The sequence below is a fragment of the Prunus mume genome, linkage group LG3, assembly GCF_029339155.1.
Source record: "Prunus mume cultivar Tortuosa linkage group LG3, ASM2933915v1, whole genome shotgun sequence".
NCBI classification, from domain to species: Eukaryota; Viridiplantae; Streptophyta; class Magnoliopsida; order Rosales; family Rosaceae; genus Prunus; species Prunus mume.
The window spans coordinates 8,240,826-8,264,610 of NC_142700.1; the positions used below are offsets into that span (position 1 = coordinate 8,240,826).

General features: G+C 36.3%; 2 protein-coding genes, 1 long non-coding RNA gene and 1 pseudogene across 3 annotated transcripts; 2 read left to right on the forward strand and 2 right to left on the reverse strand.

The window, feature by feature from the left end:
• The first annotated feature begins 95 nt into the window (after positions 1-95).
• On the forward strand, positions 96-3,723 carry AAH (allantoate amidohydrolase). The gene is made up of 12 exons (XM_008227673.3): positions 96-368; positions 446-537; positions 840-943; positions 1,018-1,102; positions 1,238-1,354; positions 1,832-1,941; positions 2,022-2,127; positions 2,257-2,343; positions 2,707-2,949; positions 3,058-3,183; positions 3,261-3,425; positions 3,518-3,723. The coding sequence occupies exons 1-12, from the start codon at positions 215-217 to the stop codon at positions 3,638-3,640; spliced, it is 1,512 nt and encodes a 503-aa protein (XP_008225895.2). The 5' UTR covers positions 96-214; the 3' UTR covers positions 3,641-3,723.
• A 3,767-nt stretch (positions 3,724-7,490) lies between these two features.
• On the reverse strand, positions 7,491-11,674 carry LOC148918631 (receptor-like protein EIX2; annotated as a pseudogene).
• A 4,028-nt stretch (positions 11,675-15,702) lies between these two features.
• Positions 15,703-18,230, forward strand: LOC148918632 (uncharacterized). Its single transcript, XR_016124966.1, has 2 exons — positions 15,703-17,483; positions 18,095-18,230. It is a non-coding gene; the product is annotated as an uncharacterized LOC148918632 (long non-coding RNA).
• A 1,905-nt stretch (positions 18,231-20,135) lies between these two features.
• LOC148918633 (receptor-like protein EIX2) lies at positions 20,136-22,941 on the reverse strand. The gene has a single exon (XM_089047662.1). The coding sequence runs from the start codon at positions 22,710-22,712 to the stop codon at positions 20,352-20,354; it is 2,361 nt and encodes a 786-aa protein (XP_088903788.1). The 5' UTR covers positions 22,713-22,941; the 3' UTR covers positions 20,136-20,351.
• Between the last annotated feature and the right edge of the window lie 844 nt (positions 22,942-23,785).

The following is a 23,785-nucleotide window of genomic DNA, read 5'->3' on the forward strand; positions in this document are numbered from 1 at the left end:
GTCACATGGGGCCCACATGAATAGTGGGTCCACATCAACTCCCACCAGTCATCACCGCCACCATCACCACAACAATCAATCTCACCACAACAATCAATCAGACAGAGGAGAAATTAAGGGTGCACATTATAAACCCAAGTTGCAGAAAGCTAGCATCAGTTGAGTTGCGTGGCTGCCTCTCTTGGTTAGATTGTTTTTGGCTCAGGTGGCAGCCATGGCAACTGTTACACGTGTGACCAAGATAACCCATCATTCAGCCATTGATCCCAGCTCCATTTTCACCAGCTGTTTCCGTAATTCATTGGTCTTGGTTTGCTATTTGGTGCTTTTGCTTTCTTCAAACATTTCTCCCTCCTTTGGGCTTTCTGGTAAGTAATGGCATGTTCCTCTCAATATGAATATTATTAAGTATATGTGAATTTGTCAATGATAATGATATGAATAGGTGTTGGAGAAGAAGATGAAAACAGAGGGAGCGATTTGTACCCAGAAATTTTGAGGGATGAAGCTGTGGCAAGACTCCATCAGCTTGGAGGGGTATGCCATATTTGGACATCCTGCTCTTTTTTTAAAATAATTTATTATCTGCATCTTTTTATTAATGTCGATCAGGTGTACATTCAATCACAAGCAGAGCAGGGGTCTTGCAATTGTTACAATTTCTGCAACAGTATAAGGCTCAAACTATAATTACCATGATTTTTACATTTTGTTTTAAATTAAGATCATTGAAAAACTGTTAATTTTTACAGAACCCAAAGTTGTTTTGCATTATTGTCACTCACTTGACTTGATTAATTTAAAATTTAAAATATTGCTATTATTGCCAAATTCAACAGGTAAGTGATGGTGATGGATATCTTGAGAGGACATTCATGAGCCCAGCGGCTGTGAGGGCAGGAAATCTTATCCGGGAATGGATGGAAGATGCGGGTTTGAGAACGTCAGCTTCTATCTTTCTTTGCATCCAAACAGTGTTTCAGGAATTCTGGTATCATGTTTTATCTTGATTTCCAGGTGGGTTGATTCCTTGGGAAACGTACATGGTCGAGTTGAGGGAAGGAATGCTAGTGCTGAAGCTCTGTTAATGGGTTCCCATTTGGTAACGTTTTTTCCTCATATTTCCTAATTGAATTTAGACTTTGAAAAACATAACATAAAACATGATGACAAGGAGTATAGTGTTCTTGGATGCCAATAATTAACAGTTCCATAGCCCCTTTTTTTCTTATAACAGGATACTGTTGTTGATGCTGGGAAATTTGATGGTTCATTAGGCATCATTTCTGTGTTAGCTGCATTAAAGGTTTTGAATATCAATGGGAAGTTGGGAGAACTAAGCCGGCCAGTTGAGGTCAGTGAATGATGGAGGCTTTAATGGAAAGATACCACTGCATTATTGAAACATTTTTGAGAAGTTTCTTGTGAAACTTTTTCTGCTATGTGATTATATTGCTTGAACAGAGGTTTCTTTGAAAATATGCCATTTCTCATTTGAGCAAATGTTAATACGATTGTGATTAGGAAAAAATATGTTTAAGACATCTTTGGATGGAATTTCAGTGGAAGGTCTATTATGAAGTTTCAGTTAACTTTCATCATTAACTCTGTTTTCCAATTTGTGGCCATTCTTTTCAAAATAAAGTAAAGAGAAACGTAATTGGTTCAGTGAATTCCAAGGGTGGTGAAGTCTTACAATTATGTAAGGGAAAAGAGTAATTTTTCCCTTTGTGTTTTACGGTATGTAAGAGGAGTAGAAATTTCTTCCATTTGTGGTGGCTATGCCCTCTACTTATATGTTTCATGTTATTTCTGTTTTCCCACATTGCAGGTAATAGCATTTAGTGATGAAGAGGGAGTAAGGTTTCAGTCCACATTCTTAGGCAGTGCTGCTGTAGCCGGAATTTTGCCAGTTTCAGCACTGAAAATAACCGATAAAAGGTTTCCTTGGATAAATCCCATCATATATCTGTTTGCAGTACTACTCATTAGCAATGTATTTATGTGTAATCCTTGTACAGTGATGTAACAATTCAAGATGCTCTTAAGAAGAACTCCATAGAAATTACTGAGGAGAACTTGTTGCAGCTCAAATATGACCCGAAGACGGTCTGGGGTTATGTTGAGGTATGATGGCCTATAGACAAGCCTGTATTAGAGTATCCTCTCTGAAAACAACAATAAAACTCAGCACCATGAACTTGTAAGTTGTTTTAAATTTCTGACTTCATGCCTTTCAATTGGTTTATGTTGCAGATTCATATTGAACAAGGACCTGTACTAGAATGGGTTGGCTTCCCTCTAGCAGTGGTTAAAGGCATAGCTGGACAGACACGACTAAAGGTATATGAAGTGTTTCAGCTTGCATAGTTGCATGTCTAAATTATGGTTCATTTGATTCACAAAAAGATGAAATTGTTTCATTGTTAAGAATTTTATTATGCAGCTGCAGATTATTTTCTTCACTTGTAAAATATTAAAAATGGGGATAATAATAAGATAAATAGCATAAGTCTCATGAGCTACATGTATTTCCATAACTCACATAAGGGTAAAATTTATAGCAGATCCCAGTCAGTACAAGATCTATACGATGGCTCTTTACATGTAATTTTTGGACTCTTTCATCATGGATACCTTATTGTCTGAGCTAGCACTTTAGCTTCTTATCTTCATTGAGCAATCCTATGTGCATCAATATTGTAGGTTACAATGAGAGGCTCTCAGGGGCATGCTGGAACAGTGCCAATGTCTATGCGACATGACCCTATGGCCGCTGCCGCTGAAGCGATTGTGTTATTAGAAAGTTTATGTAAACATCCTCAAGATTTTCTGTCTTTTGATGGCCATTGTAAAAGTTTCTCAATGGAATCACTTTCAACTTCACTAGTTTGTACCGTTGGAGAGATATCAACTTGGCCAAGTGCAAGCAATGTCATTCCAGGCCAGGCAAGAAGTTCATCTCTTGACACTGCTAAATTCGCCAGCCTGCTCAAATGGGGTTAATTGTCATTCAATTGTCAAAATATGCAATGAAAATGAACTTCTTGATTTCAGGTAACGTTCACCGTAGATTTGCGCACTATAGATGATCTGGGACGTGAAGCTGTTGTTTATGAATTTTCTAACCGAATGTATCAAATATGTGATAAACGTTCAGTTTCTTGTACAATTGATCGTAAGGTGAGGGACTTTCGTATCCTAGTCCATCATGTTGCAGGCTGCTTAACCTTATACTCACATGCCTTGTATTTTTTCAGCATGATGCAGATGCAGTCATTTGTGATTCTGAGTTGAGTTCAAAGCTAAAGTCTGCAACTTATATCGGACTCCAGAGAATGACAGGTGCCGCCATTCAGGATGAAGTTCCTGTTTTGATGAGCGGAGCAGGACATGATGCAATGGCTCTGTCTCATTTAACTAAGGTTTGTTTTCACTTTCCAGATGAATCATAAACCATGTTATTGTTTGTGTTGATCACCTTGAGAAAAATTCTGGCCTGCAAAATTTGGAGCAGGTGGGAATGCTTTTCGTGCGCTGTCGAGGAGGCATAAGTCACTCCCCTGAAGAGCATGTATTGGACAATGATGTTTGGGCGTCTGGTTTGGCAATTTTGGCATTCATAGAGACTCAGATGTAAATTGGAAAATTTGTATGAGATTACTGTACAGTAGTAGAACATCTCAATAATGTAGTATATGACGATATTTTCCATTTTGTGTATAGTTTTTGCCTGCTGTTAAGGGATCATATGCTCTGCAATGCGAAGCCCCTGCAATTTTGATTGTCTCTTGCCACTTTACCATATAAATGAGGACACATATTTCCTTTCAGATATTATATATATTTATAAACAGAGTTCTCAATCAGGATAATTGAAATTAACCTGAAATTGCGAAGAACGTGAAGGAACAAGGACATGTCACATATAAAAGCTAATAGGCCAGCTTGACCTATAACTCTCAGGATTTTGGTTTTTTCCCTGCATTCTTCTGACAATTGGCCAAAACCTGCTGCTCTTATATATACATAGTCTGGTCTTTGAGCATTTCCAATTTTTGAAAATTCAAAATCCCCAGACTTAATATTATCCACAATAAAATTACTTAATGCATTATTTTTATACGTTTAGAAATTGAAATACATTTGACAAGCAGCATACACATGCATGTTGTTACTGTTTTTTTTCTTTATCTTTTTCTTTGTTTTGACAATCTCGGCAGCACGGGAGAAATTTATTGAAGAAGCAAAAAAGAGTAACACCTAGACAGGTAGGACAATAACCAAAGCCCCTTGTAAGAGAGCCAAAAACAAAGCAAGTAAAGCACTAAAACAAACCACGCCAATCCAAATTAAAAAAAACTAGCAAAAACAATAATTTGAAACCTAAGACAAGTCCCCGAGAGTAAGCTTCAGCAGCAGAAGGCACGCAAGTAGCCCACCAGATCACGTACTCATGCACATTTTATTTATTTTTCTTCCCATCACAATCTTCCCTTGCCAACGAGCTGCTTTCAATGCAACTGTTACTTTTTATTACTATTAGGATGCATCAACGGATCATAGTCACTAAGCGCACATGAGTGTTGAGTCTAGCATATTAACAACTTACAGTCACTGCAAACAAGCGCAAAAGCTGAACCTAAAATGATAACTACATTTGCTTTTTGAGCTTTGGGCTGCTTAATAAAAAAACAAAAGCAAAAGCAAAAGCAAATGTAGACCATAAATCAGAATTAGCTCTCGAATGAGCCCTTCCTTAACTTGATGCAGCATGTATCACGCAGCTTAAGCAAATCGTGAGTGAGAAGGGATGGAAATTATTAGGTGGTGAGAGACTCGTCAGAATTTGATGACGCAAATGCACTATTTGTTTAATAAATAGAAGCATCTCTTTTTAAGCCAACTCGTTAAACCCATACTGGTATGTCAATTTGGATATGGATTCCAGTCCCAGAGGTTCACCTTCACCACATGACCAGTGCGGTTGGTGCACGAAATCCCTTCCCATTGACAGCAATCACCTCCCAGCCTTCCAGAGGGATCCTTTAGATCCTGTTTAAAACTAAGAAGCTAGCGCACTTCTCTCTTCCTTGATGCATATTTTCACACTAGTGATTAGAACTCCATCACCGAAACAGAAACAGAAGTTTCTACCAGTAGTGGCCCCTATTGAAACAGAAGTTTCTACCAAAGCAAAATATCAGTAGTACACCATGCTACGGAGGATGAAAAATCTTCTCCATGTATGTAGTGGCCCCTATTGAAATCAGCGGCGTGTGCAAATTGCAACTTGCAAGTATTAGTCACTATCATTATCATCTTTGCTGTTAGAGCTGCAAAGAACGTGAAAGAAGGGCAAGACTTCTCCATCACATGGTGGAAGGACAAGGATATAAAAGCTCTTAAGTGTCACCGTTATTGCTTTTTGACTTACTCTTGTTTGTTGTAGATAGTGTACGTTCATAGCCATATATCTTTAAGGACACCTTTGGTGCTTGTGATTAGATTGGATTTGATCACTAATTATATTCAAGACTTAATTATATCCACAATAAAATTACTCAATGCATTATTTATATACGTCTAGAAATTGGAATACATTTAGCATGTTCATATTACAATACACTTGTGGGCAGATTGAGTTGTCAGGCGAGTCTCTCAACTTCTTATTATTATTACGAGATGCATGCATCCACGACTCATAGTCACTGAGCGCCCATGAGTGTGGAGTGTAGCATCAACAACTTACATTCACCATGCACAAACGCAAAAGCAGAACCTAGAATGAGAACTACATTTGCCTTTTCAGCTTTGGGCTTCTAATTCAAAAAACTAAAGCAAAAAAATGTAGACAAAAAATCAGCATTAGTTCTCGCATGAGTGCTTTATTAACTTGATATACACCATGTACCATGTGGCTTACGCAAACTGTAAATGAGATGGGATGGAAATTAGGTGGTGAGAGACTCTTCAAAATTTGATGAGGTAAATGCACCAATAGTTTCGTAAATAGAATCATCTCTTTTTATTAACTTCATTTCTTATAAGATAGACAAGAGTGAAAAGAGAAAAACCAAATGTCAAAATACCATCCTAGATCCCTTGATATATTTTATAGTTGTATTGATGCCGAAGTGCCAGGGCTGGTCCATTGATTTTGGAGGCCTTGTGCAAATATGGATGTCGAGGCCCTATATAATTATAAGTAGAAAAAAAAAATCCATATAGAAACAAAAATTTCTGACTCGGAAAGAGCTTCCCAAAAAAATTTATTTAGTCACCCTTCCAAATCACAGAGCTGATAAATTGATTTTCCAATTTCAATGCGTGGTGAATTCTCATGTGGATAAGGGAGGGAGAAAAGAACTGTGATTTTGGGAAAATGGCTAAAGCTTGGGTTTTTACAATTCAAAATTTGATGGAAGAGGGTGGTACACTGGTACTGAAGAGAAATGGCTTTATTTTGATGGAGGAGAGTGAGAAAGACTTACTGAAAGAGAAAAGAATATTAGAATGGTTTTGCTGAAGGAAGTTGAGGTTCCACCCCAAAACCAATTGGCAATGAGGGGAGTAGCCCAACTCCTTATAAACCCAGCTATGTCCCTTAACATTTCAATGTGGGACAAACACTCTCACACACGTGTGGCGAACTTTCAGCCTAACACGTGACAACACATATTGGGTGACGTGGAGCACATGTGGCCGTTGGGCCCAACACGTGAAGCCTTGCTCTGATACCATGAAGGAAGTTGAGGTTCCACCCCAAAACCAATTGGCAATGAGGAGTAGCCCAACTCCTTATAAACCCAGCTATGCCTTAACATTTCAATGTGGGACAAACACTCTCAACATTTGCAGCTTGAGAGTTGGGAAGAGGAAAACACAAGTTTCAAACCATAATAAATAAATAAAAAGAAGAGTTGCGGCATGAGAGTTGGGAAGAGGAAAATGAATTAAATTAGGACCTCTACTCTCTAAATCGTAGAATTTGTTGATAATTAATATTCAATTCAATTTTGGTTTTGATGCCTTGCATGTGGTGTTGTGGGGTGATATTTAATATTTCATTTTTATTTTCATGTTTTAGTTAATTTAATGGGTTGACATAGAAAAATTTGGAGGCCCCTAAATTTTGGGGCCCCTGTGTTGCACACCTTACACCCCATGCGCCACCTCTGCCAAGCGCATATAACATTAGTTACGATAGAAAGAAGCGCACATGCATATCGTTATTGTTTTTTTCTTTTCTTGTTTCTTTGTTTTGACAATCTCAACGGCACAAGAGAAATTTATTGAAGAAATAAAAGAGTAACACCTAAAAGGGACGACAAGAACCAAAGCCCGCATGAGAGATCCAAAAGACAAAGTGAGGAAAGTACTAATACAAAACATGCCAAACCAAATATATAAAAAAAAAAACTATCAAAAACAACAATTTAAAGCGAAGACAAGTTCCAAAAATAAGCTTCAACAGCAACAGACGGACCAATAGCACACTAGAACTCGCATGCACATTTTTATTTTCTCTTCGTATCATAATCTCCCTTGCCAACGAGCGACTTTCAATGCAATTGTTAATGCTACCTTCTCTTTGATGTTGTCAAAGAAATTAAAATAGGCATACCTCCATGACTTCTTTAGGACCAACGTTCCACAAACAGCCCAAAAGCCTATAATGAAACCAAGTGCCATGCTAACATAAAACCAAAACATTTCGTTATCATCTTTACTGTGATCTTCTAAAGGAAAAGTCTGTCTTCAACGTGTATCATCTCTAGGGCAAACAATTGAAAGAGGAGCCCCACACAATAACGGATTACCTTCATAAATAGATGTGTCATTGAAGGTTTCGAGTTGGTTGCCTGAAGGTATTCTTCCAATTAAGTTGTTGTAGGACAAGTTCAAGTGAGATAGAGAGGTTAAAGAAGAAAAGTTTTGAGGGATATGACCTGAAAGGTGGTTGTGTGAGAGATCAAGAGTTTCGAGCCAACGTAATTTTCCGATGCTTGAAGGGATCTTTCCAGTTAATCGATTCATCGACAAGTTCAACGTACTCAATTCAACGAGACTGCCTACTTCTTCAGGGATTTCACCTTCAAAATTGTTTGACGAAAGATCAATGATGTTTCCCCAATAGGCTAATTGGATAGCTTCATATTCGAGTTCTTTCCCTTTGGAGGTTATTGTTGTTTGTCCATAATATGTATCATAGAAAACCAAACCAAGGTGTACAGCATTAGCATCGACTAGACAAGTCATATTTTTCAGACACTTAGGAATGGTCCCTGAAAAGTTGTTGTGAGCAAGGTCTAGGACGCGAAGGTATACAAGATTGCAGAAATAGTGAGGGATATGCCCACTTAAAAGGTTGGATCGCAGTTGTAACAGCTGCAATGTGGACATGTTTGATCCAATCCATAAAGGTAGGTTTCCAGTGAATTTGTTGTGTTCAAGATTAAGTATGCCCAAATTAGTGCAATTTTGCAAGGAAAAAGGAATCTCACCACCAAAATTATTATTATTCACCTTGAATTGTTGAAGAGCACTTGGGATACCCATTGAACTTGGAATATTACCAGAAAGATTGTTGTGTGAGACATCAATAACGGATATGCTGCTCCACAAACTCCATTGTTGAGGGAATTCTCCAAATAGTTGATTGTTTCTAAGTGAAATGATTTCCATATCCTTCATGTTGCAAATTGAGGGTGGAATAGTACCATTCAAAAGATTCTCAGAAACATCCAAATGACTCAATTTGGGCATCAATTGGTCTAAATTGGAGGGAATTGACCCGGAAAATAAATTGCTTTGAAGATCAAGGAAGTTGACATTAGTGGGCCAAAGTGGAAGTGGGCCTTCCAATTGATTATGACCCAAATTGATACTCTGTAGCTTTGGAAACTTCAATTGTAATGGAAGCCTTCCACTGAAGTTGTTGTAAGATAAATCCAAATCTGTGACTTGGGAAGATATCTTCGACAACCATTCCTCTGGTATGGAATCCGAGATGAAAGTATTACGAAGACTAACATACACTAGTTCAGTCTGAGATTGAAGCAATACCCAAAAACCATGACCTACTCTGCAATCTCCAATGTGAAGCGTGTGGAGCTTGAAAGGAGGAACCAATCATAGGCCACGTTTAAAACGAGGGACATGGGCTTTGCTTCTATCTCATTGAATATTGAAATAGCTTTTAATTTGGTGAGATTAATGAAATGGGCTTCCGTTAGAATGCCTTCCCAGGAATTATAGGACAGATCCAGTTCAACTAGCTGGGATAGTTTTCCCAAACTTCCTGGAATGGAGCCGTTCATATTATTATAAGACAAGTCCAGTGTTTTCAAGGATGACAAGTTTCCAATAGATTCTGGAATTGAACCGCAAAGTAAGAGCACCCCAAGGTTGAGATGCTGCAAACTTTTTAACATTCCTACGGAGACCGGCAGTTGGCCTTCCAGCCGAGAACCAGACAAATCTAGCGATTCGAATGCTATTGTATTATTTGGACAATTTGACAAACTCCTCCAAAACTCTTCAATTTTCTCACCAGTAAAATCGTTCCTACTAAGACTTAAATACTTTAGCTTGCACATATTTCCAATGACTCTGGGAATTCGACCTTTGAGGCCCAACTCAGTTAAATCTAGGTATTCTAGAGATTTGAGACTTGCAAGTTCACCGGGAAAAGGACCACCCAAATAATTCCCACTTAGATCAAGTTTTCTGAGGCTGGTAAGATTGAAAAGCCAGCTGGGAAATGAAGAAGTATTGAAGTAATTATATGACACATCAAGGACCGAAAGAGAGGTGAAGTTAATCTTCTGTAGTGATAGTGGAAGGCTTTCAGTGAAGCAATTAGATAAGTGTAACTCCAGTAAGGAAAGAAGCATGTTAACATGATGCAGCACATTTGTAACTCCTGTGCTGCTAAGATTCACTCCATTGAGATTGAGGTATTTTAGGGAAGAGAGATGAGAAAGCCAATTCAAGTTTGTGGAATGCATTTCTAATGAGGGAACATAATTAGAAAAGGAGAGCTCAATATCAAGATAGTTCAATTTTGATAAGTTACCGAGAGAAGGGGGAATCTCTCCTGAAAATGATGTAGAGGATATATTGAGATACCTCAGACTCTTAAGCTCCCCAAAAAACTTAGGAATGTGAATCCCATCAAAATCATTGTAGCTTAGAACCATATAATTTAAATATTTCAAGCTAAGCAAAGAAGGATTTATCTTACCCCCCAAGCAAGACTGCTTATAAGCGTCCCACTCTTCATCATACTTGACATATGGATATGGATTTCGGAGGTTCAGCTTGGCCACATAACCGTTGCGGTTGTTGCATGAAATCCCTTGCCATTGACAGCAATCGCGACCCACCCAAGAAGAAAGCCTTCTAGAGGGATCCTTAAGATCCTGTTTAAAACTGAGAAGTTCACTTCTCTCTTCCTCGATGCATGATCTCACACTACCAGTGCTTGGAACTCCATCAACTAAACAGAAACAGAAGTTACTGCCAAGGATTGAAATATCGGCGATACACGATATATCTGCCGATATATCGGTATTTTCAATCGACACCGATCGGGGTAAGGCCATATCTTCCCTGTATCGACGATATATCCCCGATAATTGAACCCAAAAAAAATTCAGAAGTTTTGAAGGCAATTAAAGCAAATTGAAACCTAAAAATAGCTAATCCTTGCTCAAAACCCTATAATTTATTAATATGAAGAATCTATGAACAGTCCATATAACTCCAATCCATCTGAAGAGGACATGGCGTTCAGTTTTGGATCTATGAGCATAGGAACTAGACCTAGTACTAACTCAAATGAATCTTATGATGTCTATGTCTATGTTTATGTCATGTCAAATTATAGTGGAACTAGTTATGAAGCTCAAGATGATAAAAAAAATTATGGACCTACTAGTTGGTTAATCCTAACTATCCCATATATGGGAGGACAATAGGGAGCTCAAGAGAGACCTATGTGCACTATGTTCAAACATGACTTACAAACTGCTCGGGTTACATGACTTGGTATGACTATTGTATGAATCTAGATGGTTGTTTCTCATTGTTTGAACCTCATTGAAGCTCTTCATTTATGTAGATGGACACTTATCTAAATTGTAATACAATGTTTAAACAAACTATGGATTTATGCATGGTTTATTCATTCTAAGTAACATTATATTTTCAAACTTTTTATTAATGCGCATTACATACCACTTATATTTCATCATATATATATATATATATATCTTATTATTAGTAAATTTTGAGTTTTATTTGTTCAATACATTCATTGATAATGTACATAACATCTATGAAAGTTTTACACAAAAATTATGTGTTTCAATGCCTATATCTGTCATTTTTGTTGATTTTTTCCCGAAACCTAAAACGATAACGATATATCCCCCGAAATATCCGTAAATTGGAGGCCCGATATTATCTGCACGGCCGATATTTTAATCCTTGGTTACTGCTAGTGTGCAGATATGAAGATGCCAAAAACAAAAGGAGCAAAAAGTGAGAAATATAGGGAGGGTTGAATAAGTTTGAATACAAAGTATCCATTATGCAAATAAAGTTTCTCTCAATTTGTTTGTTGCAGATGGCTACTCAATGAGTGAACTCATATATAGGAGGCAAGGCAAGGCAGTAAAAATTTATCTGAACGTCTTCTACAAGGTTGCAAGTCAATGGTTGTGGTTCTACAAGTCAATGGTTATTTTACTAGAGAACATTAACCAACGCGTTCTACAAGTTTGCAAGCATTTTGTCCTTATATCATCACTTTAACCTGCAAAGAACGTGAAAGAAGGGAAAGACTTCTCCATCAGAAGGTGGAAGAACAAGGATCCAGAAGCTCCTAGACCTTGACCTAAGTGTCACCGTTCTTATTCATTGTCTGACCCTTATTCTTGAAAATTCAAAATTGCTAGATTTGCATCTACTTTGGAAGCCCACAAGAAAATTAGCATTGACCTTGACAAGTCATGCTTCCAAATTTCCAACCCGTGTCTTGAAAAAAGTTGGAGAATTCTTTGGAGACATAATTAAATTGATTGTCACATTCAACTAGTTACTGCAGAAAATAAAAAAGCCATCCCTATCTTTTCCTTTGTATGACCCAAAAAAAAAAAAAAAAATTTCCTTTGTATGTAGTATGGGAATTTCTTTATATATATATATATATATATATATATTTTTAAAAATAATAAATTAATGAAACAGAGTTTTAGCAGTGAATCCAATTGCAGCTGTTGTAGATTTTGGAGTACTTCTTGGCCAAACACCAAAAAGACAACACAGTAGATCACCCAATTGCAGCTTCCATTTCAAGACTCACAGAGAAGATCACCGAATGCTTGCTTTTATGCTCGTTGCTGCACTTGTCATTGAAACTTTCTTTTTTAAATATTAAGAAAAAATTAATAAATAAAAAAGTGACCAAAATGCAAAGATGCTACAAACAAATACATACAAGTGATATTAGGAGAGGGGGATTCGAACACGACCTTAAGTGCAGGGGTAACTGTGTTTAACCACTTAAGTTACAAGTCCCTTGCGCAAGTATATTTTGTTTGGTGACAATTCAAATTTAACAAACATTTGCATTTGGATTTGGATGTAATTGTTTTTTTCTCAGTCGTTTGACACTTTCCAAGTTGTCTTGAGCAAGATTGAGGCCTTACCTTAGCTAGATGAGAAGTGATAAGAAAACAAGGCATGGAATAACGGAATATATTTTTGTCGTATGTCACAGATTCATTAACAAACAAAACCATGGAAAAGATAATTAGATTTCGGACTTTGGATGCAATATACAATCTTAAAGTTAAACCCACATCACCGGGTTTTTACAATTTTCTTTTCAAAAACCGTGTGTTTGCAGCTAAAGGCAAAGCATTGAACTTCACAAGTCATGCTTCTAAAATTCCAAAACGTGTATTGCAAGAAATAGAAAAAGTTAGCTTCTGGGAAATTGGTTGGTTGTCACATTCAACTATTTATTGCGGAAAATAAAAAGCCATCCCTTCCTTTGTATGGAGTATGGATATGGACCACATTATTTATATAAATTTCTGATGGAACCGAATTTTTACAGTGAATCCAATTGCAGCTTCTGTTGTAGATTTTTGATACTTCTTGGCCAAACACCCCAAAAAAAGAAAAAAAAGGAGACAAAATACAGTAGTCGCACTTCTCTCTTTTCATTTTCAGCAACATCAAGGATATAATGTGAAAGAACAAGGACGTACATAAAAAGTTCACAGTTTTGGTGTTTTCCCGTAAGCATTTCCAATTCTTGAAAATTCAAAATCGCTAGACTTGTATCTACAATACTTTAGCATGCATTTGACATGTTGTTACTACTCATTAGAATACATTATATCGTTAATTGTGGAGAATTATAAGATGTCAGGGGTCGCATGATAACATATGAGACTCAACTTTTTATTACTATTAGGATGTGCATCAACGGATCATAGTCACTAAGTGCACATGAGTGTTGAGTCTAGCATGTAAAAATTTATCTGAACATCTTCTGCAAGTTTGCAAGTCCATTCAGATTCTGGTAGTAGGTAACGGCATTGATGCATTCTCATGACTCTGGCTACCAAAGCAAAATACCAATAGTAAGGTTTGCCAAGAGTGCACCATGCTGTGGAGGATGAAAAATCTTCTCCATGTACGTAGTGGCAACTAGTGATGGTTTATAATTTCTGGATACTGGTGATGGTTTATAATTTATGGATCAATCAATTATAATCACTATATCATTATCATCTTTCCTGTTAGACCTGCAAGGAACGTGAAAGAAGGGCAAGACTTCTCCATCACGTGGTGGAAGGACAAGGATATAAAAGCTCCCGAGTGTCACCGTTTTTGCTTTTTGACTTAATCTTGTTTGTTAGTGTACGTTCATAGCCATATATCTTTAAGGACACGTTTGGTGCTTGTGATTAGATTGGATTTTATCACTCGTTAAATTCAAGATATGTTGTGAATGCTAACAATTTATATTTTGTCCAAGTTGAAAGAACCACATGGATTAATTAGATTATGGTAATTGAAACTTATGGGAGGAAAAAATTAAAATGCCAAATTGTGTCCCACTCAGAAATTGCAAAGAACGTTAATATATAGTCTCCATGACGTGAAGAACAAAGATATGTATAAAACCTCCTAGACCCACTTGATCTATAAAGTCTATTTAGAGTCTTGGTTTATGCCTGCATTCTGACAACCATTCCTAAACCCACTTTGGAAACCCACAAGTTGAGAGCTCACTTCTTTTGCTTCCCAACATCCTCTCCTCCTACCCATGTGGAGGCTGCGGCTGTCAGAGAAGGTATGAGGTTTGCTCTATATATGGAGTGTTCTGTTAAGATTGCTGGCACCTTCATCATTTTTCTAATTCTTCTTTTATTTTATTTTACTCTTTCATCTTCTTATTTGCAATTTTTCTTTTACTTTTTGCTTCTTTTATAAAGGGGAATATGTTTTGGTATTTGTGAGTTCTCTGCATATGTGGGTAACTTATTTATGTCTTACTATTAACAAGGTAACAATATCTTATATTTCTACACTCATGCGATAAATTTTTGTAAGTACCCGGTACACCAGCTGGTTGGTGTACCCACCAATAAAAATAAGACATGTGTAGTAATAATTTATTTTTAGCCTTAAAATTACAGTAATTTTTAACTATGTTAGCTTTTTAACTCCGTCAGTTTTTTAACTCAGTCAGCCTTTTGCTGCAATCGAGAATTTTTTAATTTTTAATTTATCAATTTTTCAAACAAAACCCTAAAGATACAACTTTGATGCTTTGGTTATAGTTTAAATTTACCCTTCTGTCCTAAGTATCAATTTCACAATTGATTCGTTCTTCAAAAAAAGTGGTAATGATACTTCAATTCCGGAAGAACCTACTAGGTCAGCTCGTTTATTATTATTATTATTATTATTATTATTATTATTATTATTATTATTATTTTGTAATGTATATTTGTTTGATGTTTGACAATATGTGTTTATTTTGATGTTTATTTATATAGAAAAATAAGCTTATAATAAATATCTCATTATATAAAAAATATTAATCAACCTTTAAAAAAATTCGTGGTTTCGTCCTTGGCTATGGAGGTGATGAAAGTTTATAGGTTGTTCGTTCTAGGTCTAGGTCTAGCTATAGATATTAATTTGGTATGTGGGTTCGTTCTGCTCATATATATATGGCATCTTGAAATTGGACTTAAATCAAACACTTGAGAAATGTCGGGCTAGCTCACGTGTTAGATATTTCACATATAATTAATATCATGATTTTGGTCTGCAGTCTTTGGCTGGTCAAAAAAATGAGGCAGTCATCTCTACTCTAATTCTCAATCAAATGTGAAATTCATTTCGTAATTTCAATCAATCAAATTCCATAGATTGTGGAATTTGGGGGATTTAAGTGCCCTAAATTACGTCAGGACGATTTTGCAATGGAAAAGTCAACTTTATAAGTTGGACTTGAATAAAAAACCTAAACCACATAAATGATAATTCAGCCAACGGATTCTCAATCCCAATATCTGATTTAATTTTCTTTCATTGACCCCCAAAAGAAAAAGAGAGCATCTTTCTCCCCACCATCTTTCCCAATGCTTGATATATGTCCATAAACATAATCATGATTACATAAACAAATAAAAAAGTTAATTATGATTATGCCTGTGAATACGTGTCATGTATTAATAAAGGTGTTGAGTATATACCTTGAGTTCAAGTGGTGAGTAAAAATATTTCCAAAAAAAAAAAGATTTGATTTACTTTCTATAGATGTTCATGTGCAGCCTTCCTCTCCCTCTCCTCTTGGCATCCTGTGAAGACTTAACAGAATTTAAATGTCATGCATTTTAGAATAATTTAGAGGTGTCGATAAATCTCATAGATATTGTGTAATTTCCATAAATTGGAGGATTTGAGTACCACAAATTGCATCAAGAGCGCGATTTTGAAATGGAAAAGAAAACTTATATATTGGCATGTGATTTAAAACATTGGACTTCAATCAAACACTTGAGCTAGCTCACTAGTCGGAGAAATGTTGGGCTAGCTCATTTGTATAAGAGTATATGTTTGAGCCCATGCACTCTCTTCTCTTGCCACCAATGTAAGAAGAAGTATTATTCACTCATTTGTTGCCTCTTGTGTTGCCTTGTGAGGTTGTTTCTTTTCTTATAGTTTTACTATTGTGTTGTCATTGGTATTGTTGGTTGCTTGGTGCTTGCATATAACGAAAACGTATAAATTCGAAGTTTGAACCAACAAAAAGAAGAAATAAAGACAAATTCAATTCATTCATATGAGTACAACACAAACTTGAAATTCAAGATGCCAATAATGGGAAGGTTATTAGCAATTTTTCAAATATAGCAAATATAGTTACATGATTATCTCAATTCTCTAAATCTCTGATAACAATGATTTTTGAGATAAAACATCTTGTTAAAACTGTGAGGACTTATAACTTTAGTGATAGAGCATTTTATCTCGTGCCAAGCATATATAATCTGAGTCTAAATTACATTATTAACTTATTAAGCAGCTACTTAATTATGTTTTTAGAAGGTGGAGCAGAATATTATTGACGAATATATACATACCGATTACCAAGTCAAAAAGAAAGGTGATGAGATTGTGAGAATCCATATTCTTAAAAGTTTTAAACGTTTATATATATATTTATATATATATATATATGTACTGTTTTACGTTTACAATGCTATTTTAATAATTATTTGTACTTAGTAAATATATATATACATAAGTTCATTTGAATAAATTATATTATTTGTTTTTCTCTAAATTCTTAGATATTTCTTGGGTATTTAACTTATATAATCGTATATATTTATAATAATATTCAATTATTAGAATTGTGTTATTCACATCTTGTGAATAGCTAAAACAAATCTCTTTTTATCTTTCTGAGCAAGTTAACTTGGACAAGAGGATTGACATAGTAATTTTTATATATATATGAGTTTTAATCATCTTAAGGTGGAGTGGACGTGTGGCACTTGCATATTTCATCCTTGTCACCAATATATGTGTCATTGTTTCAAAGCTCAAAGCTTGTATGTTTTAATAGCTCCTGTAAGAAGTTAGTTAATTAATATTTTGATTTTATCTTCCTATATTCGTATTTATCCTTATTCATTAAGCTTATCCTTATATCTATTCTTACTTCATGCCCAAGTTTTGTAAGAGTATAAATAAGGCCTCTCCCTTATGTTGTCAATAACAAAACGAGAAACAGAGAAATGAAGTAAAATACAGAGAGAGAGAGAGAGAGAGAGAGAGAGAGAGAGAGAGAGAGAGAGAGAGAGAGAGAGATTCTTGGAAGAGATATAGAAGTTAGCTTGTATTTTCTTAACTTGGAGAAATGCTTTGGAATCGAGGTAGGGATTTCTTGGGAGCCTTTACATAAGATTGATTTAATTAAATTTCGTGAGCTCTATATTATGTGTGAGATTGTATAATGTTCTTGATATGAGATATTTATGTATAGTGAACTATTTGAATAATGTTGGCATAATTATATCATGTCATGGTAATTGGTTGGAGTTGTTGGGTGGAGAAGATAATAATGGAAAAGAGGGTAATGGATATAGTCTTTTGTGTAGTTGAGTCTAACTCTTGGCAGGTACTGGTCTCAGGGATCCCACAGTGCACATGATTTTTATTGGGTGATTCGGGACTGGCGAAAGGGAGTTAGACAAGATGACTAACAAAAGGGGAATAATGGGATGATTGAAATGGGTGTTAATTCATATAAATGGGCATTCGGGACCAAGTGGTATAAGCATGGTATGGGACGTGCAGGTCTGCTTGTCCAGTTATATGAATTAACGGGATTAGATGAAGAGCATTCGTACATTAATATTATTAATGTGATATTTGGCTGTGTGATTGCATGTCACTTAATTTAGTTATATCAATCTACTGTGGTAAGGTCTCATGTTCCTACTGAGCTGTGGATGCTCATCCCTCACCCTGTTTAACTTTTCAGATGAGTTAGTGGGCAAGAAAAGGACTAAACCAGTTGAGGCTAAATTAGATGAGAGTGTTAGAGCTTTGTTTGTTTATTTCTTGTAAAGTTGTAATTTTGGAGCTATTTTTATAAGAGAAGTTTATTTCAAACCCTATTTTGGTTTTCTTTTCATTTTATTTTATTTTATTTATTTTCTCACGCACCGGACGCGGGATTTCCACCTACCCGGGTCCGGGGCGTGAGAGATACTCGGTCATTGGTCAACCAAGTGAGAGTCGACTTAAAGATAAACCCAAAGAGGGATAATATTTCTGATGCAAATTAAATGGCTCTCTCACTCTCTCAATAATACTCATGACTATACACTATTATTATGAAACTTCAACTGTGAAACTTCCAAGGCTAGCTATCAAAACTCACCTTTTCTAATTATGTACTAATATTATGATCTCATGATTTCAGGACTAGTATTTGATCATTTGATGGTAAATATTGAATGTAACATACTAAGAGAGAAGAAAAAAAGCATATAAATACTTGTATACAAGATGGTATATGAGATTCTTTTACCCAATAATAATTTAAGGTGGAAAAGTTATCACACATGAGTATCTTATTGTTCTAATATTACAGCATACGGGTTAATGAAATTACAATTAAAGAAAAATCTAGATACCTTTTTTTTTTAATTCTTCTTTTTCCTAGTCAATATGCAGTAACATGAGCATCATGATATTCCTAAACTTACTAGAGATCAATAGAAAAGTCATGCAAAGCTATGTTTTCTGAGTTCTGACAACCTATCCTAAACCCACTTTGGAAACCCACAAGTTGAGAGCTCATTTCTTTTGCTTCCCAAAACATCCTCTCCTCCCACCCATGCGGAGGCTGCGCCTGTCAGAGAAGGTATATGAGGTTTGCTCTATATGCCACATAGGTATGTTTTCCCACATACGGAGGCTAGCTAGGGTCATTGGCTTCCCACATACGGAGGCTATCTAGGGTCATTTGCTTCCCAAAACATCCTCTCCTCCTACCCTTGTGGAGGCTGCAGCTGTCAGAGAAGGCATGAGGTTTGCTCTATATATGGAGTGTTGTGTTAAGATTGTTGAAGGAGATGCCTTCAATCTGATCCAGTCCATTCACGTTGGCACCTTTATCATTTTTCTTATTCTTCTTTTATTTTATTTTCTCTTTCATCTTCTTATTTGCCTTTTTTTTTCTTGTACTTTTTGCTTCTTTTTATAAAGGGGAATATGATTTTTGGTATTTGTGAGTTCTCTGCATATGTAGGTAACTTATTTATGTCTTATTATTAACAAGGTAACATTATCTTACTACACTCAAACATATTTTCTTCATGTATGTATGTGTGTTATTCATTATTACCTTTTCGTTAGGTAGATTATGTGCATTATATAGTGTTGAGTTTGATTTTGTGTATGTTCAAAATTCAAATTCAGAATTTGGGACTAACAAATGCATCAAATTAAGCACTTTTAACTGTATAAAAAATTAAAGTGCTTTCAATTTGTTTCCATCATTTATCTTAAAGGGCAAAATAGTCATAAAAACTAAGTAATAAATAAAATTAGGTTTGTATTCTATAACTATAATAGGAGGGTTTTTCCCAACACTTTGGTCGTTCACTGGGTTTATATTGAAAAGCCCCTTCAGAAAACTAAAGCAAAAAAATGTAGACTAAAAATAAGCATGAGCTCTCGCATGAGCGCTTCCTTAACTTGACATGTACCATGCGGCTTTAGCAAACTATGAATAAAATGGGATGGAAATTAGGTGGTGAGAGACTCTTCAAAATTTGATGAGGTAAACGCACCAATAGTTTCATAAATAGAAGTATCTCTTTTTAACTTCATTTCTTATAAGATACACAAGAGAGAAAAGGAAAAAAAAAACAAATGCCAATATACCACCCTAGTTCCTTTGATTTATTTTATCGACGGTAAATGCATATTAAATTAGTTATGACAGAAAGAAGCACACTTGGATAGTGTTATTGTTTTTTTTTTTTTTTCCTTTTTCCTTTGCTTTGACAATCTTGACAGCACGAGAGAAATTTATTGAAGAAATAAAAAAGTAACACTTAGAAGGGACGACAAGAACCAAAAGCCGCTCATAAGAGACCCAAAACACAAAGTGAGGAAAGCACACTAAAACAAAACACGCCAAACTAAATAAAAAACTAGCAAAAGCAACAATTTAAAAGCTAAGACAAGTTCCAAAAGTAAGCTCCAGCAGCAACAAGAGGACCATATCACAATGTCCCTTGCCAACGAGCTACTTTCAATGCAATTCTTAATGCCATCTTCTCTTTGACGTTGTCAAATAAATTAAAATAGGCATACCTCCATGACTTTTTTAGGACCAATGTTCCACAAACAGCCCAAAAGCCTACTATGAAACCAAGTGCCATGCTGACGTGAAACCAAAACCCTTCGTTATCATCTTTACTGTGATCTTCTGCAGGAAAAGTCAGTCCTTTTTTTGTGTCATCTCTCCGGCATACAGTTAAAAGAGGAGGCCCACACAATAACGGATAGTGTTCATAAATAGATGGACCATTGAGGGTTTCGAGTTGGTTGCCCGAAGGTATTTTTCCAGTCAAGTTGTTATAGGACAAATTCAAGTGAGATAGGGAGGTCAAAGAAGAGAAGTTTTGAGGGATATCTCCTGAAAGGTGGTTGTGTGAGAGATCAAGAGTTTCAAGCCAACGTAATTTTCCGATGCTTGAAGGAATCTCTCCAGTTAATCGATTCATCGACAAGTTCAACATACTCAATTTAACCATATTGCCTACTTGTTCAGGGATTTCACCTTCAAAATTGTTTGACGAAAGATCAATCATGTCTCCCCAGGCGGTTAACTGGTAATCCTCATATTCGAGCTGATTCCCTTTTGACATTATTGTTGTTTTTCCATCATATGATTCAAACCACGTGTCAGTATGGCATCCATCACTAACTTCAACTAGACAAGTCATACTTTTCAGACACTTGGAAATGGTCCCTGAAAAGTTGTTGTGAGCAAGATCTAGGACGTGAAGGCTTGGAAGATTGCAGAAATGGGGGGGGATATGCCCGCTTAAAAGGTTGGATTGCAATTGTAACACTTCCAAGAAAGGTAAGTCTGATCCAATCCATAAAGGTAGGTTTCCAGTGAATTTGTTGCCTCCAAGACTAAGTAAGAACAAAGAAGTGCAATTTTGAAAGAAAAGAGGAATCTCACCACTAAAATTATTATTATTCGCCTTAAATGCCATAAGATAACGTGGGATACCCATTGAATTCGGAATACTACCAGAAAGATTGTTGTGGGAGACGTCAATAAGTTGTATGAGGCTCCACAAACTCCACCGTTGAGGGAACTCTCCAAATAGTTGATTGTTTCTTAGCGAAATTCTTGACATTTCCTGCATGTTGCAAATGGAGAGTGGAATAGTACCATTCAAATTATTCTCAGAAACATCCAAATCACCCAATCGGGGCATCAATTGGTCTAAATTGGAGGGAATTGGCCCAGAAAATAAATTGCTTTGAAGATCAAGGGTGTATATATTAGTGGGCCAAAGTGGAAGTGGGCCTTCCAACTGATTATGACCCAATCTGATACTCTGTAGCTTTGGAAACTTCAATTGTAATGGAAGCCTTCCACTTAAGTTGTTGTAAGATAAATCCAAATATTTGACTTGGGAAGATATCTTCGACAACCATTCCTCTATGGAACCCGAGATGAAAGTATTACAAAGGCTGACATCGACTAGTTCAGTTTGAGATTGAATCAATGCCCCAAAACCATGACCGACTCTGCAGCCTCCAATGCTAAGTGCGTGGAGCTTGAAAGGAGGAACCCAATCATAAGCCACGTTTAAAAGGAGAGACATGGGCATCTCTCTATAAGAATTAAATATTGAAATAGCTTTTAAACTGGTGAGATTTATGAAATGCGCTTCCGTTAGAATGCCTTCCCATGAATTATTAGATAGATCCAATTCAACTAGCTGGGAGAGTTTTCCCAAACTTTTTGGAATGGAGCTGTTCAAATTGCTACTATGGAGGTCCATTGTTTTCAAGGATGACAAGTTTCCAATAGATTCAGGAATTGAACCCCAAAGGAAGAGCCCTTGAAGGTAGAGATACTGCAAACTTTTTAACATTCCTAAGGAGGCCGGCAGTTGGCCTTCGAGCCCACAATCAGACAAATCTAGTGATTCTAATGCTATTGTATTATTTGGACAATTTGACCAACTCCTCCAAATCTCTTCAATTTTCTCACCATAAAATTCGTTCCTACTAAGACTTAAAAACTTCAGTTTGCACATATTTCCAATGACTCTGGGAATTCGACCCTTGAGGCCCAAATCAGTTAAATCTAGGTATTCCAGAGATTTAAGGCTTGCAAGTTCACCGGGAAAAGGAACACTGAAAGTATTCTGGCTTAGATCAAGTTTTCTGAGGCTGGTAAGATTGAAAAGCCAACTGGGAAATGAAGAAGTATTGATGGTATTATCTGACAAATCAAGGACCGAAAGTGAAGTGAAGTTAATCTTCTGGAGTGATAGTGGAAGGCTTTCAATGAAGCAATTATATAAGTGTAACTCCAGTAAGGAAGGAAGCATGTTAACATGATGCAGCCAATTTGGAACTCCTGTGCTGCTAAGATCCACTCCATTGAGATTGATGTATTTTAGGTAAGAGAGATGAGAAAGCCAATTCAAGTTTTTAGAATGAGGAAGTATAATAATAAAAAGAGTTGTCAAGATCAAGATAGTTCAATTTTGATAAGTTACCGAGAGAAGGGGGAATCTCTCCCGAAAATGATGTTGAGGATATATTGAGATACCTCAGACTTTGAAGCTCCCCAAAGAACTTAGGGATGGAAATCCCATCAAAATCATTGCAGCTTAGATCCAGATAATTTAAATATTTCAAGCTAAGTAAAGAAGGATTTATCTTACCCCCCAAGCAAGACTGCTTATATGCCAACTCGTGCCACTCGTCGTCATACACGAAAACATATGAATGTGGATCCTGAGTGTTGTTGAGCTCTTCAATATTCCAGTCATATGGATATGGATTTCGGAGGTTCAGCTTGGCCACATGACCATTGCGGTTACACGAAATCCCTTGCCATTGACAGCAATCGCGACCCACCCAAGAAGAAAGCCTTCCAGATGGATCCTCGAGATCCTGTTTAAAACTGAGAAGCGCATTTCTCTCTTCCTCGATGCATGATCTCACACTACTAGTGCTTGGAACTCCAGCAACCAAGCAGAAACAGAAGTTACTGCTAGTGTGCAGATATGAAGATGCCAAAAACAAAAGGAGCAAAAGGTGAGAAATATAGGGAGGGTTGAATAAGTTTGAATACAAAGTATCCATTTTGTAAATAAAGTTTCTCTCAATTTGTTTGTTGCAGACGGCTACTCAATGAGTGAACTCATATATAGGAGGCAAGGCAGGGAGCGTGTAAAAATTTATCCGAAGGTCTTCTACAAGGTTGCAAGTCAATGGTTATTTTATTAGAGAACACTAACCAACGCGTTCTGCAAGTTTGCAAGCATTTTTCCTTATCACTTAACCCATCACTATCATTATCATCCATTAATTATACAATTCAAGTTTTCTCAATTTGTTTGTTGCAGATCCCCACTCACTAAGTGCGTAATAAAAATTTATATCTTAATTAAAG

Bases quoted from the DNA above. Each gene is read 5' to 3' on its own strand.
- AAH (XM_008227673.3), top strand. From the start codon at position 215: ATGGCAACTGTTACACGTGTGACCAAGATAACCCATCATTCAGCCATT. The intron at 1,355-1,831 runs GTCAGTGAATGA...CCCACATTGCAG, and splicing joins AACTAAGCCGGCCAGTTGAG to GTAATAGCATTTAGTGATGA. The intron at 2,950-3,057 runs GCAAGAAGTTCA...TCTTGATTTCAG, and splicing joins GCAATGTCATTCCAGGCCAG to GTAACGTTCACCGTAGATTT.
- LOC148918633 (XM_089047662.1), bottom strand. From the start codon at position 22,712: ATGCTTCCTTCCTTACTGGAGTTACACTTATATAATTGCTTCATTGAA.